Here is a 15,652-nt window from a genome sequence, read left to right as displayed (position 1 = left end):
CGATTACAGACATGTACCACTATACTCGGCTAATTTTGTATTTTTAGTTGAGACAGGGTTTCACCATGTTAGTCAGGATTGTCTTGAACTCCTTGACCTCAGGTGATCCACCCACCTCTGCCTCCTGAAATGCTGGGATTACAGGTGTGAGCCATGGCACCTGACCCGGAATCACTGTTTTAACTGCTGTCAAGAACTCGCAGAGGACTTACTGTTTCCGTCATTTTCTATTCCTCCCTCATCCAACCCTGTCATGGAAGAGAGACTTATTTTCTCTGTGATGTAAATTACTCCACTCTCTTCAGTAATTTCTTACCAGTTTTGGTTTAAATAACTATTTTTCCTCCTAGGAACAAGTCCTTAAACCTAATTTTTCTCATATTAAGTGGTTTCTAGGGAACATTTCTGAATTCATATTGAGTTTTTTTCCTCACCTGCAAAATTGAAAAGTCAGATTAAGTGATCTCCAAGGATTCTTATTTGCTTAAAATTATATAATTTTTGACTATAGTTATTTATATGTTTTTTTCTTTAGCTGTTATATGCTTTGCTATCAGTTATCAGTTAATTTTACAATCTGTCATTTTTACTCTAATTTGAAGTGAATTGATGAGTCAAAACTCTAACATCACTATGATTTCCTTCTCCCCTCCCCAGTTAGTTGATGTTCTGAGAAGTACAGGTTTTAGAATCCCAGATTCTTAGTCTGAGGCCTCAGTCTGTCACTGGTAGATATTGATTGAGAAATATTATATAGTCTTTCTGACCTTCAGTATTTAAAAAAAAACTGTAAAAGAGGATGATAATGACAAATACGTAAGTTATAGTAAAGAATAAATGAGATGATTTATGTGAAAAGAGTTTATAAATTGTAAGGCACTCTCAAATGTTAATTAATTTGTGAGGAGGGTAGAAGTGGAAACTGAGAAAGAGGAGAAGGAGAGATAGCTCCTGTAGCATGATTTTCATTTTGTAGCAATGAAAGAAAATGGTTCAAATTGTTCTATAACTAGTCATTGGTCATTCACCTTTTTTCCTGTCTCAGATATTGGCAATGTACCACCTCAAAGGCAGGTGTTAGATAATTTAATTGACATGTGCTTCACAGCACAAAACTGTCTACTTAAATAAATATATTGTTTTTAATTGGTGTGGCGCTGACCAAAAAAAAAAAAATCACAGATCCCCTGAATCCTTTTTACTTTTTGAAAATCAGCCCTATCAGGAAGTCAAGGTCCAGGAACTAAACAGTTCCCGCATTGTTTCCTGTTCCATGTGTATATTTATTAGACTCTACAACCATTGAATTTCATAACATTTTAAACAGAAAGAAATGGAGGGTCAAATACACCTCTCAGAAGAAGAAATAGATTCATAAAATCTTGCCCCAGTGCAGGACAAACTTGCCTGCCTTCTAAGTCCTCACCCATGGTTGAGATCCGATTGCAGTGTTTCAAATGATGATAGTGATTTTTTTTTTCTCCTCATACTTTTATTTTATTTTTTAACTTTTACTTTTTTGAGACAGGGTCTCATTCTGTCACACAGGCTGGTGTGCAGTGGTGTAATCTTAACTCACAGCAGCCTCAACCTCCCAGGCTCAAGCAATTCTTCCACCTCAGCCTCCTAAGTAGCTGGGACTACAGGTGCACAGCACCATGCCTGGATTTTTTTTCGTTTGTATTTTTTGTAGAAGCGGTGTTTTGCCATGTTGCCCAGGCTTGTCTCGAACTCCTGGGCTCAAGCAGCCTGCCTGTCTCAGCCTCCCAAAGTGCTGAGATTACAGGTGTGCACCACCTCGTCCAGCCCTTGTTTTTTTAGTGGTTTTGACCCGTGCAGGAGGAGTCATTCTCTATAGCACTCTCTGTTCAATACCCTTGCCCCAACCCAGTTGCCTCAAGTTATTATTATTCATTTGTCCAGCTCTTCTACCTTGCTTCTTGTTTCAGCTGAACACACTCACTCCTTTTCTGAACTAATCTTCCAGGGCTCTCAAAATCACCTCTTCATAGATAGTCAGACACTTCATTTAATTATCCTTGCTTTCCTTTCCTAATATGTACATATTAACTTCCTCTTCACTGGCTTTTCTTTTCCTTATAAATATGTTCTACTGTCTCCAATTAAAATAAGTACAGACTAAATTAGAGAAAACTATAGTTTTTTGTATTTGTCTTTTTTCACCTCCCAGGGAGAACTTTTCCTTCCTTCAGCTTGACTATTCCCTTCTTCACGATCTCAAATCTGGATTCTGTCCTGAGTCAATTAACATCCTGCAGGAAGAAGACAATAAGATAGAATTAAAAGTGTTAAAGATTTTTAGGGGGGAATGTCTGTGATGGACAAAGGGGAGAGAGAGCAAGAGTAGATAGGATGAGCCTACAGACTGTGACACAGCCTGTCACTTTGAAGGGAGAAAAGGAAGGAGAGAACATTGCATAGAAAAAGTCTCAAACTGCTATGGTTTTAAGAAAAATCTCAGCCACACTAGTGGGGCACCTCAGAGTACAGAGTGTTCATTAGAGAAATCCCAGGTCAGGCATGACTGGCCCAGCTAACTCTATGCCCCTTTGGTATTTAGTTTTTGGCTGGGGAGCCTGGCCTTGAAATAAATGCTGCCACAGCAGATCCTGTGGTTCAGTAGTTGGATGTTGTCAGCTAACCACACTCCTGGCAGCTGGTTTTCTCCAAGAGAGCTCTGAGCAGCACCACACTTTCATTAGCAGCCACAGTTACTAAATAATCTGCTGTTACTTTCTCAAAGTTTAAAAATGGCCATCAGCCCTTCTTCTCTAAGTATGCAACTTTTGATGAACTGCTTCTTTTAGATTGGCAGAAAATATGCTTCCCCGGAGGTATGTTCCACCATAAACTCATAGTCTATAAAAGCTTTGCAACCAGCTATCCAATTCACTTGGTTTGTGTGGTTACAGCCATATGCTACTTGCACCAGCAGGGGACAAAAAATTGTAGAGTTGTGAATGCAACTCCAGAAAAATTGCTATTCAGTATTACGTTTTAAATTTTTTTATTTTTATTTTTATATTATTATTATACTTACTTTTTAAACACACAGTATTACTTTTGAAACACACAGGAGTATCCTACAATTCAGAAATTTTAATATCTAATTTACTACTAATAATTTTTCGAGTGCTTTACAAGTGACAGACACTGTTCTGGGTATTTTATATGTATGAACTCTTTTCATCTGTATTATAACCTCTTAAGGCAAATGTTTTAGTATTGACATTTAACAGAAAAGGAAACAGGCACAGAGAAGAGGTATGTATATATCTCAAGACTGCATGACTGTGAAGTGGTAAAACCAAGATCCAAACCCAGGCCATTAGTCTCCAGAGCTCATACAACCAGTACATTTCCTATGCTACTAATATCCAGAACACTTTTTTCAGTAAAATTATTAATTGTAAGATGTTGACCTAATGCCGACTTTTAAGAATATGCATCAAGCAGAAATATTTTTTTCTGTCTTTCAGGTCCCTGCATTCCTAATCCATGCCATAATGGAGGAACCTGTGAAATAAGTGAAGCATACCGAGGTGACACATTCATAGGCTATGTTTGTAAATGTCCCCAAGGATTTAATGGGATTCACTGTCAGCACAGTAAGTTATTCATAGTCATCGTGCTTTTATTATTATTGATTACAAAGTAACAAAGTATACAAGCCATAGGCATTCTTGTTTGTAGTAGAATCATAGAATCTTAGAAGCAGAAGAGAGCCCTGGCATTTGGCTAATGCTGCTTCTCTCCCATGGATTACGCCATGGCCACAGCGGAGGATTCCTAGACTGTTTCAATCCTCCCAGTGGCATGGGAGGCTTGTAGTCTTCTGGTCAGCCCTTTTTATTAATGCCCCACTATCCTTGCCAAAAGTTGCACTTGACATTAAACTGATACCTGTCGTCTCTTTCATATTTGTCCTAAAGTCACATCCTTTAAGTTTTCCAAAAATTATTCTGGTGATTAGGTTCAGAGATGATACCCAGAAAAAAACAAACAAACAAACAAAAAACTGCCACCCTGCCCTTAAGCCGTTTTTCTCCTTCTTACATGTTGGCATTTTTAGTGTGAAAATCTTTGAATGCTCAACAAGTATACTACCTGTACTTCTTTGTTTAATCCCAATTCTTATTTATCTTGGAAGGTTAAAGAAACTAGATCCCACTAGTGATGATTTCTTCTTAGAAGGAGGGATGAACATAAATGCCAAATGAATAGTGTGGTGCCTTAGTGCTGTAGGTGTTCGGCAAGCAGAGGGACCACAGCCAACTCTAAGCTGTCAGGGAGATTTCTCACAGAGGTTGCCACATGCGAGCTGAGTCTTGAAGGAGGGACAGAATGTTGATCAGAGACAGGGGAATGACACATAGTAGGAAGAGTGAGGAAGGAATAGGCAAGCCATGATTACTGTATCGATGGGTAAGACAATGGTATTAAGAACAATAGGGCAAAGCTGGATTTGTCAGCTAGAGCTGGATATCCAAGCATCAGAAAAAACAGAGCGCCTTCCGCCTTCTGGCTCTGTGATTTTGGGAGTATCTTGTACTTTTCTGGAGACATGCCATGGCCAAAAGTTTGTAGAATTTCCATGGAAACCTATTGTAGTGCATGGGCATGTGTGCTTTGTACAACTGCCATCTAAACTGCTTGTAATTGTCCCTAAAAGCTCAGATCACCAACAAAGAAATGAAAGGCTATGGATGTTTCTCAGGTTGGGCCCAGAGGTGCCAAGGCTAGGTCTCCCTGATGGTAGCATCACTGCTCAGACTTCACACATGGACACTTCAAAACAGCCCTGGAAAGATAGAGATAGGAGCCCAGAATCTCAGGAGCCTTTACGTTCACTTAATCCTATGAAGACAATATTATTTACCCTTAATTACCTTGTGATGTGGTATCAGAAGCAGTGCCCAGAAGGAAACAGACTGGCCACCCCAATGGAGCCCCTTAATTCTGAGCTTCTTGTGTACAGCACACACGCTTACAGAGGATGCCTCTGGAAGAATCGGATTTTCATGATGGGCTGCTGTCCAGTGTTCAGAAGCAAGTCTTATATCTAAGGTCATATTATCCTAACTTCCTGTTTTTGTATGGGATCCAGGAGGCAGTAGGTGAGAGTATGTAAAGGCTTTATACTTAAAGTACAAGTATACTTAAAGGCTTACTGTTAGAATATGTCCCTATTTGGAAGGACAATATGTGGAAGACATGTATAGAACCCTGATGTCACTTAAGTAGTTCACATTTATTAACTCTCCCACCATGACTTACTGTTGAAGTCAGAGTGAAGTTGAGGCCTGCCCTTAAACCAAGAGTTGGGAAACTTTAAATGTTAGTTCTAATTAAAAATATCTATACAGTGGTACAAAATTGTTTTCACATCTCTAGACCTTGTTTTCTTTATGTTGGGAAGGTCAGGTTAGTTTTAGTTATCTTTAATGGCCTGGAAGTCCCATTGAAGACATCGAATCATCTTTTGTCTTTTTTTTGGTTATATAAGTGAGGCTGCTCCAGAAGGGTGTTAGCAGGTGTGTGTCCACCTGCGTCTGACTCCTACACATAGTTGGCCGTGAATTCTTTCTAGAGGACTATCAGGTTTCGGAAAACAGAATAAATAAATAATTTTTTCCCCATTCTCCATGGTGGAAAATCCAAGTCTTTTATCTCATAGCTTCATAGTATATTCAAACAAACTTATACATTCATATAATTTTATTGAATTTCAAGAGTTACTTCAAAGCACAAAGAAATCTTTCCCCTTGATACATCTGACCACCCCCACAACAATATTTTAAACCCATGTCAGGAATTGCAGTGGGAAGTCCAAGGCTGAGAGATTCAATTCAGAACTTAGATTTTGTTGTCTAAACCACCTAGTCCCTATTTTCTTCATTGCATCATTAGAAGCAACAGAAAACAGAGGAAAAAGGACTGGATTTGGAAGCAGAAACCTAGATTTGAGACCTGACCTTTACAGTTATTAAATAAGTGACCCTGAGCCGGTCATTTGATCTTTCTGTGATTTCAGACATACAAATTGGAGAATTGAACTGGAAACAGATGGTCTTTGGTTCATATAAACCATGAGTATTATGAATAAATGGATAGCTTACTCACTGTACAAAGGTTATCAAGCCTTCCTCTTTATAGATGAAATTGAAAGGGATGATATATAGAGAAAGCAGCTATAGAAGTGCTAGGGGCCCTGGAAGCTTCCTCAGCTAGGAAAAACAGAAAAACAGCTCTTTAAACTCTTGCAAGGATTGCTAGGTAGCTGGGTTTGTTTTTCATGGTGGTAATAGTTTTATGACCTAGATATTTAGAACCTTGCTACTCAAAATGTGCTCGTGCATCAGGATCTTCAGGAAGTTTATTAGAAACGCAGATAAACAGGCATCACCTGAAATCAACTGAATCAGAATCTGTATTTCAAAATAATTCCCAGTTAACTCTCATACACATTGAAATTTGAGAAATACTGCATAAGGCTTTGAATAGCCAAAAGTGATAGTTTCATAGCTGAGCAACTGTCACGTTCAGTTACGTAACAATAAACATAGGCAAAATATTTAAGGTTTGTGAAAAGCAAAACTGTACTGAAAATTAATAAAAAATGAGAGTTATACAAATATAGCGTGAACATTTCATTTGGAAAAAGAAATTTAAACAATTCTTCAGACAGCTATGTTGAGGGGACTTTTAAATTTTGTCCTATATGACAGAATGTTAACTAAATATCTTTTGGAAAATAGCTAGACATTTAAAGAACTTTAAATTTCATGATACAGGAGTGACAAATATATAGCTAATAGATCTATTTTAAAAACTATTTTATCAATATGTGACAAATTAGAAAAAATATTTCCAGCATCAGCATTATTACCTACATATGCTTTTAAAAATGTTTTTGGGATTTTATCATTAATAGACTTAATTTTTGGAGCAGTTTTAAGTTTACCAAAAAATCGAGCAGAAAGTACAGACTCCCGTATATACCTCCTCCTACATAATTTCCCTAATTAACATCTCTCATTGCTGTGGTACATTTGCTATCATTGATGAACCAGTACTGATACCTTATTACTAAAGGCCATAGTTTAGGGTTCACTCTTTGTATTGTATAGTTCTATGGGATTTGAAATATGTATAATATAATGTATCTACCATCACAGTATCATACAGAACAGATTTGCTAAACTAAAAATCCCCTGTACACCTGTGTATCATTTCCTACTTATCTCAACCTTTGTAACCACAGATCGTTTTACTATCTCTGTAGTTTTTCCTTTTCTGGAATGTCATGTAATTGAAATCACATAGTATGTAGCCTTTTAAGACTGAGAGTAAGTTTCCTCTGTGTGTTTTTAGGACTTAATAGTTTATTTACTTTTACCTCTGAATATTAATCCATTTTATGGGTGTATCATAGTTTGTTTATAAATTCAGCATTTGAAGAATATCTTGGTTACTTCTAGTTTTGGGCAATTATAAATAAAGCTGCTATAGACATTCAGGGCAGGTTTTTGTGTGGACATAAGTTTTCAACTCATTTGGGTAAATACCTAGTAGTGCAATTTCTAGATCTTACGGTAAAAGTACATTCAATTTTGTAAAAGAACCTTCAAATGGTCTCCCACGTGGCCGTTTTGTATCCTCACCAGCAACGCCTGGGAGTCCCTGTGTTTTACATCCTTACCAGCACTCATTGTGTTTTGGATTTCAGCTATTAGATATCCTTTTTATGGTAATGAAAGTAGCACGAGGTTATAACTTTATAAGAATAATGATTAGTATTGGATTTGGTATAGAATTACCACATTTATGAGGGGGCGGAGCAAGATGGCCGAATAGGAACAGCTCCAGTCTCCAACTCCCAGCGCGAGTGACACAGAAGACCGGTGATTTCTGCATTTTCAACTGAGGTACTGGGTTCATCACACTGGGGAGTGCCGGACGATCGGTGCTGGTCAGCTGCTGCAGCCCGACCAGCGAGAGCTGAAGCAGGGCGAGGCATTGCCTCACCTGGGAAGCGCAAGGGGGAAGGGAATCCCTTTTCCTAGCCAGGGGAACTGAGACACACAACACTTGGAAAATCGGGTAACTCCCACCCCAATACTGCGCTTTAAGCAAACAGGCACACCAGGAGATCATATCCCACACCTGGCCGGGAGGGTCCCACACCCACGGAGCCTCCCTCATTGCTAGCACAGCAGTCTGTGATCTACCGGCAAGGCAGCAGCGAGGCTGGGGGAGGGGCGCCTGCCATTGCTGAGGCTTAAGTAGGTAAACAAAGCTGCTGGGAAGCTCGAACTGGGTGGAGCTCACAGCAGCTCAAGGAAACCTGCCTGTCTCTGTAGACTCCACCTCCGGGGACAGGGCAATAACAAACGCAGCCGAAACCTCTGCAGACGCAAACGACTCTGTCTGACAGCTTTGAAGAGAGCAGTGGATCTCAGAACACGGAGGTTGAGATCTGAGAAGGGACAGACTCCCTGCTCAAGTGGGTCCCTGACCCCTGAGTAGCCTAACTGGGAGACATCCCCCACTAGGGGCAGTCTGACACCTCACACCTCACAGGGTGGAGTACACCCCTGAGAGGAAGCTTCCAAAGCAAGAATCAGACAGGTACACTCGCTGTTCAGAAATATTCTATCTTCTGCAGCCTCTGCTGCTGATACCCAGGCAAACAGGGTCTGGAGTGGACCTCAAGCAATCTCCAACAGACCTACAGCTGAGGGTCCTGACTGTTAGAAGGAAAACTATCAAACAGGAAGGACACCTACACCAAAACCCCATCAGTACATCACCATCATCAAAGACCAGAGGCAGATAAAACCACAAAGATGGGGAAAAAGCAGGGCAGAAAAGCTGGAAATTCAAAAAATAAGAGCGCATCTCCCCCAGCAAAGGAGCACAGCTCATCGCCAGCAACGGATCAAAGCTGGACGGAGAATGACTTTGACGAGATGAGAGAAGAAGGCTTCAGTCCATCAAATTTCTCAGAGCTAAAGGAGGAATTACGTACCCAGCGCAAAGAAACTAAAAATCTTGAAAAAAAGTGGAAGAATTGATGGCTAGAGTAATTAATGCAGAGAAGGTCCTAAACGAAATGAAAGAGATGAAAACCATGACACGAGAAATACGTGACAAATGCACAAGCTTCAGTAACCGACTCGATCAACTGGAAGAAAGAGTATCTGCGATTGAGGATCAAATGAATGAAATGAAGCGAGAAGAGAAACCAAAAGAAAAAAGAAGAAAAATAAATGAACAAAGCCTGCAAGAAGTATGGGATTATGTAAAAAGACCAAATCTACATCTGATTGGGGTGCCTGAAAGTGAGGGGGAAAATGGAACCAAGTTGGAAAATACTCTTCAGGATATCATCCAGGAGAACTTCCCCAACCTAGTAGGGCAGGCCAACATTCAAATCCAGGAAATACAGAGAACGCCACAAAGATACTCCTCGAGAAGAGCAACTCCAAGACACATAATTGCCAGATTTACCAAAGTTGAAATGAAGGAAAAAATCTTAAGGGCAGCCAGAGAGAAAGGTCGGGTTACCCACAAAGGGAAGCCCATCAGACTAACAGCAGATCTCTCGGCAGAAACTCTCCAAGCCAGAAGAGAGTGGGGGCCAATATTCAACATTCTTAAAGAAAAGAATTTTCAACCCAGAATTTCATATCCAGCCAAACTAAGTTTCATAAGTGAAGGAGAAACAAAATCCTTTACAGATAAGCAAATGCTTAGAGATTTTGTCACCACTAGGCCTGCCTTACAAGAGACCCTGAAGGAAGCACTAAACATGGAAAGGAACAACCAGTACCAGCCATTGCAAAAACATGCCAAAATGTAAAGACCATCGAGGCTAGGAAGAAACTGCATCAACTAACGAGCAAAATAACCAGTTAATATCATAATGGCAGGATCAAGTTCACACATAACAATCTTAACCTTAAATGTAAATGGACTAAATGCTCCAATTCAAAGACACAGACTGGCAAACTGGATAAAGAGTCAAGACCCATCAGTCTGCTGTATTCAGGAGACCCATCTCACACGCAGAGACATACATAGGCTCAAAATAAAGGGATGGAGGAAGATTTACCAAGCAAATGGAGAACAAAAAAAAGCGGGGGTTGCAATCCTAGTCTCTGATAAAACAGACTTTAAACCATCAAAGATCAAAAGAGACAAAGAAGGCCATTACATAATGGTAAAGGGATCAATTCAACAGGAAGAGCTAACTATCCTAAATATATATGCACCCAATACAGGAGCACCCAGATTCATAAAGCAAGTCCTTAGAGACTTACAAAGAGACTTAGACTCCCATACAATAATAATGGGAGACTTCAACACTCCACTGTCAACATTAGACAGATCAACGAGACAGAAAGTTAACAAGGATATCCAGGAATTGAACTCATCTCTGCAGCAAGCAGACCTAATAGATATCTATAGAACTCTCCACCCCAAATCAACAGAATATACATTCTTCTCAGCACGACATCGTACTTACTCCAAAATCGACCACGTAATTGGAAGTAAAGCACTCCTCAGCAAATGTACAAGAACAGAAATTATAACAAACTGTCTCTCAGACCACAGTGCAATCAAACTAGAACTCAGGACTAAGAAACTCAATCAAAACCGCTCAACTACATGGAAACTGAACAACCTGCTCCTGAATGACTACTGGGTACATAATGAAATGAAGGCAGAAATAAAGATGTTCTTTGAAACCAATGAGAACAAAGATACAACATACCAGAATCTCTGGGACACATTTAAAGCAGTGTGTAGAGGGAAATTTATAGCACTAAATGCCCACAAGAGAAAGCAGGAAAGATCTAAAATTGACACTCTAACATCGCAATTAAAAGAACTAGAGAAGCAAGAGCAAACACATTCGAAAGCTAGCAGAAGGCTAGAAATAACTAAGATCAGAGCAGAACTGAAGGAGATAGAGACACAAAAAACTCTCCAAAAAATCAATGAATCCAGGAGTTGGTTTTTTGAAAAGATCAACAAAATTGACAGACCACTAGCAAGACTAATAAAGAAGAAAAGAGAGAAGAATCAAATCGACGCAATTAAAAATGATAAAGGGGATATCACCACCGACCCCACAGAAATACAAACTACCATCAGAGAATACTATAAACACCTCTATGCAAATAAACTGGAAAATCTAGAAGAAATGGATAATTTCCTGGACACTTACACTCTTCCAAGACTAAACCAGGAAGAAGTTGAATCCCTGAATAGACCAATAGCAGGCTCTGAAATTGAGGCAATAATTAATAGCCTACCAACCAAAAAAAGTCCAGGACCAGATGGATTAACAGCTGAATTCTACCAGAGGTACAAGGAGGAGTTGGTACCATTCCTTCTGAAACTATTCCAATCAATAGAAAAAGAGGGAATCCTCCCTAACTCATTTTATGAGGCCAACATCATCCTGATACCAAAGCCTGGCAGAGACACAACAAAAAAAGAGAATTTTAGACCAATATCCCTGATGAACATCGATGCAAAAATCCTCAATAAAATACTGGCAAACTGGATTCAGCAACACATCAAAAAGCTTATCCACCATGATGAAGTGGGCTTCATCCCTGGGATGCAAGGCTGGTTCAACATATGCAAATCAATAAACATAATCCAGCATATAAACAGAACCAAAGACAAGAACCACATGATTCTCTCAATAGATGCAGAAAAGGCTTTTGACAAAATTCAACAGCCCTTCATGCTAAAAACGCTCAATAAATTCGGTATTGATGGAACGTACCTCAAAATCATAAGAGCTATTTATGACAAACCCACAGCCAATATCATACTGAATGGGCAAAAACTGGAAAAATTCCTTTGAAAACTGGCACAAGACAGGGATGCTCTCTCTCACCACTCCTATTCAACATAGTGTTGGAAGGCAATTAGGCAAGAGAAAGAAATCAAGGGTATTCAGTTAGGAAAAGAAGAAGTCAAATTGTCCCTGTTTGCAGATGACATGATTGTATATTTAGAAAACCCCATTGTCTCAGCCCAAAATCTCCTTAAGCTGATAAGCAACTTCAGCAAAGTCTCAGGATACAAAATTAATGTGCAAAAATCACAAGCATTCTTATACACCAGTAACAGACAAACAGAGAGCCAAATCAGGGATGAACTTCCATTCACAATTGCTTCAAAGAGAATCAAATACCTAGGAATCCAACTTACAAGGGATGTAAAGGACCTCTTCAAGGAGAACTACAAACCACTGCTCAGTGAAATCAAAGAGGACACAAACAAATGGAAGAACATACCATGCTCATGGATAGGAAGAATCAATATCGTGAAAATGGCCATACTGCCCAAGGTAATTTATAGATTCAATGCCATCCCCATCAAGCTACCAATGAGTTTCTTCACAGAATTGGAAAAAACTGCTTTAAAGTTCATATGGAACCAAAAAAGAGCCCGCACCTCCAAGACAATCCTAAGTCAAAAGAACAAAGCTGGAGGCATCACGCTACCTGACTTCAAACTATACTACAAGGCTACAGTAACCAAAACAGCATGGTACTGGTACCAAAACAGAGATATAGACCAATGGAACAGAACAGAGTCCTCAGAAATAATACCACACATCTAAGGCAATCTGATCTTTGACAAACCTGAGAGAAACAAGAAATGGGGAAAGGATTCCCTATTTAATAAATGGTGCTGGGAAAATTGGCTAGCCATAAGTAGAAAGCTGAAACTGGATCCTTTCCTTACTCCTTATACGAAAATTAATTCAAGATGGATTAGAGACTTAAATGTTAGACCTAATACCATAAAAATCCTAGAGGAAAACCTAGGTAGTACCATTCAGGACATAGGCATGGGCAAAGACTTCATGTCTAAAACACCAAAAGCAATGGCAGCAAAAGCCAAAATTGACAAATGGGATCTCATTAAACTAAAGAGCTTCTGCACAGCAAAAGAAACTACCATCAGAGTGAACAGGCAACCTACAGAATGGGAGAAAATTTTTGCAATCTACTCATCTGACAAAGGGCTAATATCCAGAACCTACAAAGAACTCAAACAAATTTACAAGAAAAAGACAAACAACCCCATCAAAAAGTGGGCAAAGGATATGAACAGACATTTCTCAAAAGAAGACATTCATACAGCCAACAGACACATGAAAAAATGCTCATCATCACTGGCCATCAGAGAAATGCAAATCAAAACCACAATGAGATACCATCTCACACCAGTTAGAATGGCGATCATTAAAAAGTCAGGAAACAACAGGTGCTGGAGAGGATGTGGAGAAATAGGAACACTTTTACACTGTTGGTGGGATTGTAAACTAGTTCAACCATTATGGAAAACAGTATGGCGATTCCTCAAGGATCTAGAACTAGGTGTACCATATGACCCAGACATCCCATTACTGGGTATATACCCAAAGGATTATAAATTATGCTGCTATAAAGACACATGCACACGTATGTTTATTGCAGCACTATTCACAATAGCAAAGACTTGGAATCAACCCAAATGTCCATCAGTGACAGATTGGATAAAGAAAATGTGGCACATATACACCATGGAATACTATGCAGCCATCAAAAAGGATGAGTTTGTGTCCTTTGTAGGGACATGGATGCAGCTGGAAACCATCATTCTTAGCAAACTATCACAAGAACAGAAAACCAAACACCGCATGTTCTCACTCATAGGTGGGAACTGAACAATGAGATCACTTGGACTCAGGAAGGGGAACATCACACACAGGGGCCTATCATGGGGAGGGCTGAGGGGGGAGGGATTGCATTGGGAGTTATACCTGATGTAAATGATGAGTTGATGGGTGCAGCACACCAACATGGCACAAGTATACATATGTAACAAACCTGCACGTTATGCACATGTACCCTACAACTTAAAGTATAATAATAATAAATAAATAAATAAATAAATAAATAGAATTACCATATTTTTATATATATATACACACACACGTATATTTTCAAATGCCATAGAAGAATGTGAAACACACATATGCATGTGCTCATACATAGGCATACACACACACACACACAGAGACACATATATATACACATACATCTCTGTGTGTGTAAATTATAGATTGAATTGAGCACCAAAATTGTCTACAGGTCAAACTTTTGAAAAGCATTTTTAAGCAAGCAGTTTTGTGCTGGTGGCTGCATTTGGGACTGGCTAGAGTGATTATATTTTATTTATTGCCTGGTAACAAATGTAATGCCATAGGGAAAGGCTGTTTCCTCACTCCCAGAACTCTTTCCCATCTTCCCACAGAAGGCATGCTATATGTTCTTCTTTACCTTTGCACAGCTCCACAGACTTTGATTTATTTTAAGAACACATTTTCTTCGTTCCTACTTTTCAAGAAAGGAAGGCTGATCTGGGAGCCCACTGAGCCTGGAAAGAAACAGGACAGTTTAAGAGAATTGGCCCATGTTATCACATTAGCTCAAGGTAGAAAGCTTCCATGTATACACACACACACACACACACACACACACACACACACACACACACATATGTATATTTACCACCGATAAAGTTGGCCAGAAAAAAACAATCAAAAACTTCCCTCTTTTTGTATATTCTAACTACTTTAAGTCAGTTTGGTCTTAATTTTATATTAGTGACTAATGCAGTCACACGTTTAACCAATATTTATTGGGGTCATGAGTCCCATTTGTAACTTCCATATTTCACTTTTCTCAGAGTTTATCAATGATATTTGCTGTTTTCATGATCATTCTTAATTGCATTAATCACATATTTGGCAATTACATGCTTTGTCTTCTATGTTACATTTGTTAAACATGTAGATTACTGGCCCCACTTCAGTTCTATTGAATCAGAATTTTTGGTTGGTACCTGAATTTAGTTAAAAGCATCCATATGATCCTTCAATACAACAAACTTGAGGATTACTGACCTAAGGAATTAACACTACCTTCAATCTCCAAATGATACTGGAGGAACCATGCTGTGAGGGGAGGAATTCTGGTCAGACCTGAGTTTCTGATGCAGCTCTATCTTGGTGAGTTGACGAAGCATCAGTTGGCATATAATGGATCTGTGCCTAAGGTTTCTCATCCAGTAAATCAGTTCACTTCAACAAGCACTGACTGAGAACTTCCACCATTGAGTGTGGAAATAACAGTTCTTTAAAAACTGCCATTAACAATCCTTTGTCCTGCTTCCCTAAACAGATGTTTGTTAAGATCAGATGAGGTATTTCCGAACATACTTTACAAGAAAAGTTAGGTATGCCTAATGGACTAATACTTTAAAATATAATGGGGATTCCTACTGATCTTTACTTTTTCCCTTCCTTTAAAAACAATTATAATTATTTTAGGAAACATTTTGTGTTGTAAGGCAGGGGAGGCTCAGGCACACTATGTACCTCCATGCTTTTCTAGAATTCCTCTTATCATTAATTCTTACTTTAAGTTACTCTTTATAATTTTAATTTGATGCCTTCTTTTAGCTTTTTGTTGTGTTGGATTGCCATTAATGTCGGTGGGGATGGCATCACTTTGAGAGGCCAGAGAAGAGACCCAGAACGAGGCAATGA

At 39.1% G+C, this 15,652-nt stretch overlaps 1 protein-coding gene across 2 annotated transcripts in view; it reads left to right on the top strand.

Annotated features, from left to right (window-relative positions):
- EDIL3 (EGF like repeats and discoidin domains 3) overlaps positions 1-15,652 on the top strand; it is a 455,143-nt gene that overhangs the window by 204,289 nt on the left and 235,202 nt on the right. For both annotated transcript variants that reach the window (XM_028849561.2, XM_001082527.4), the window contains one exon: positions 3,501-3,629. In XM_028849561.2, the coding sequence (XP_028705394.2) occupies positions 3,501-3,629 (129 nt within the window). The remainder of the gene's footprint in view (positions 1-3,500; positions 3,630-15,652) is intronic.

Source organism: Macaca mulatta, chromosome 6, assembly GCF_049350105.2.
Source record: "Macaca mulatta isolate MMU2019108-1 chromosome 6, T2T-MMU8v2.0, whole genome shotgun sequence".
NCBI classification, from domain to species: domain Eukaryota; kingdom Metazoa; phylum Chordata; class Mammalia; order Primates; family Cercopithecidae; genus Macaca; species Macaca mulatta.
This window is presented reverse-complemented; position numbering and strand designations above follow the sequence as displayed.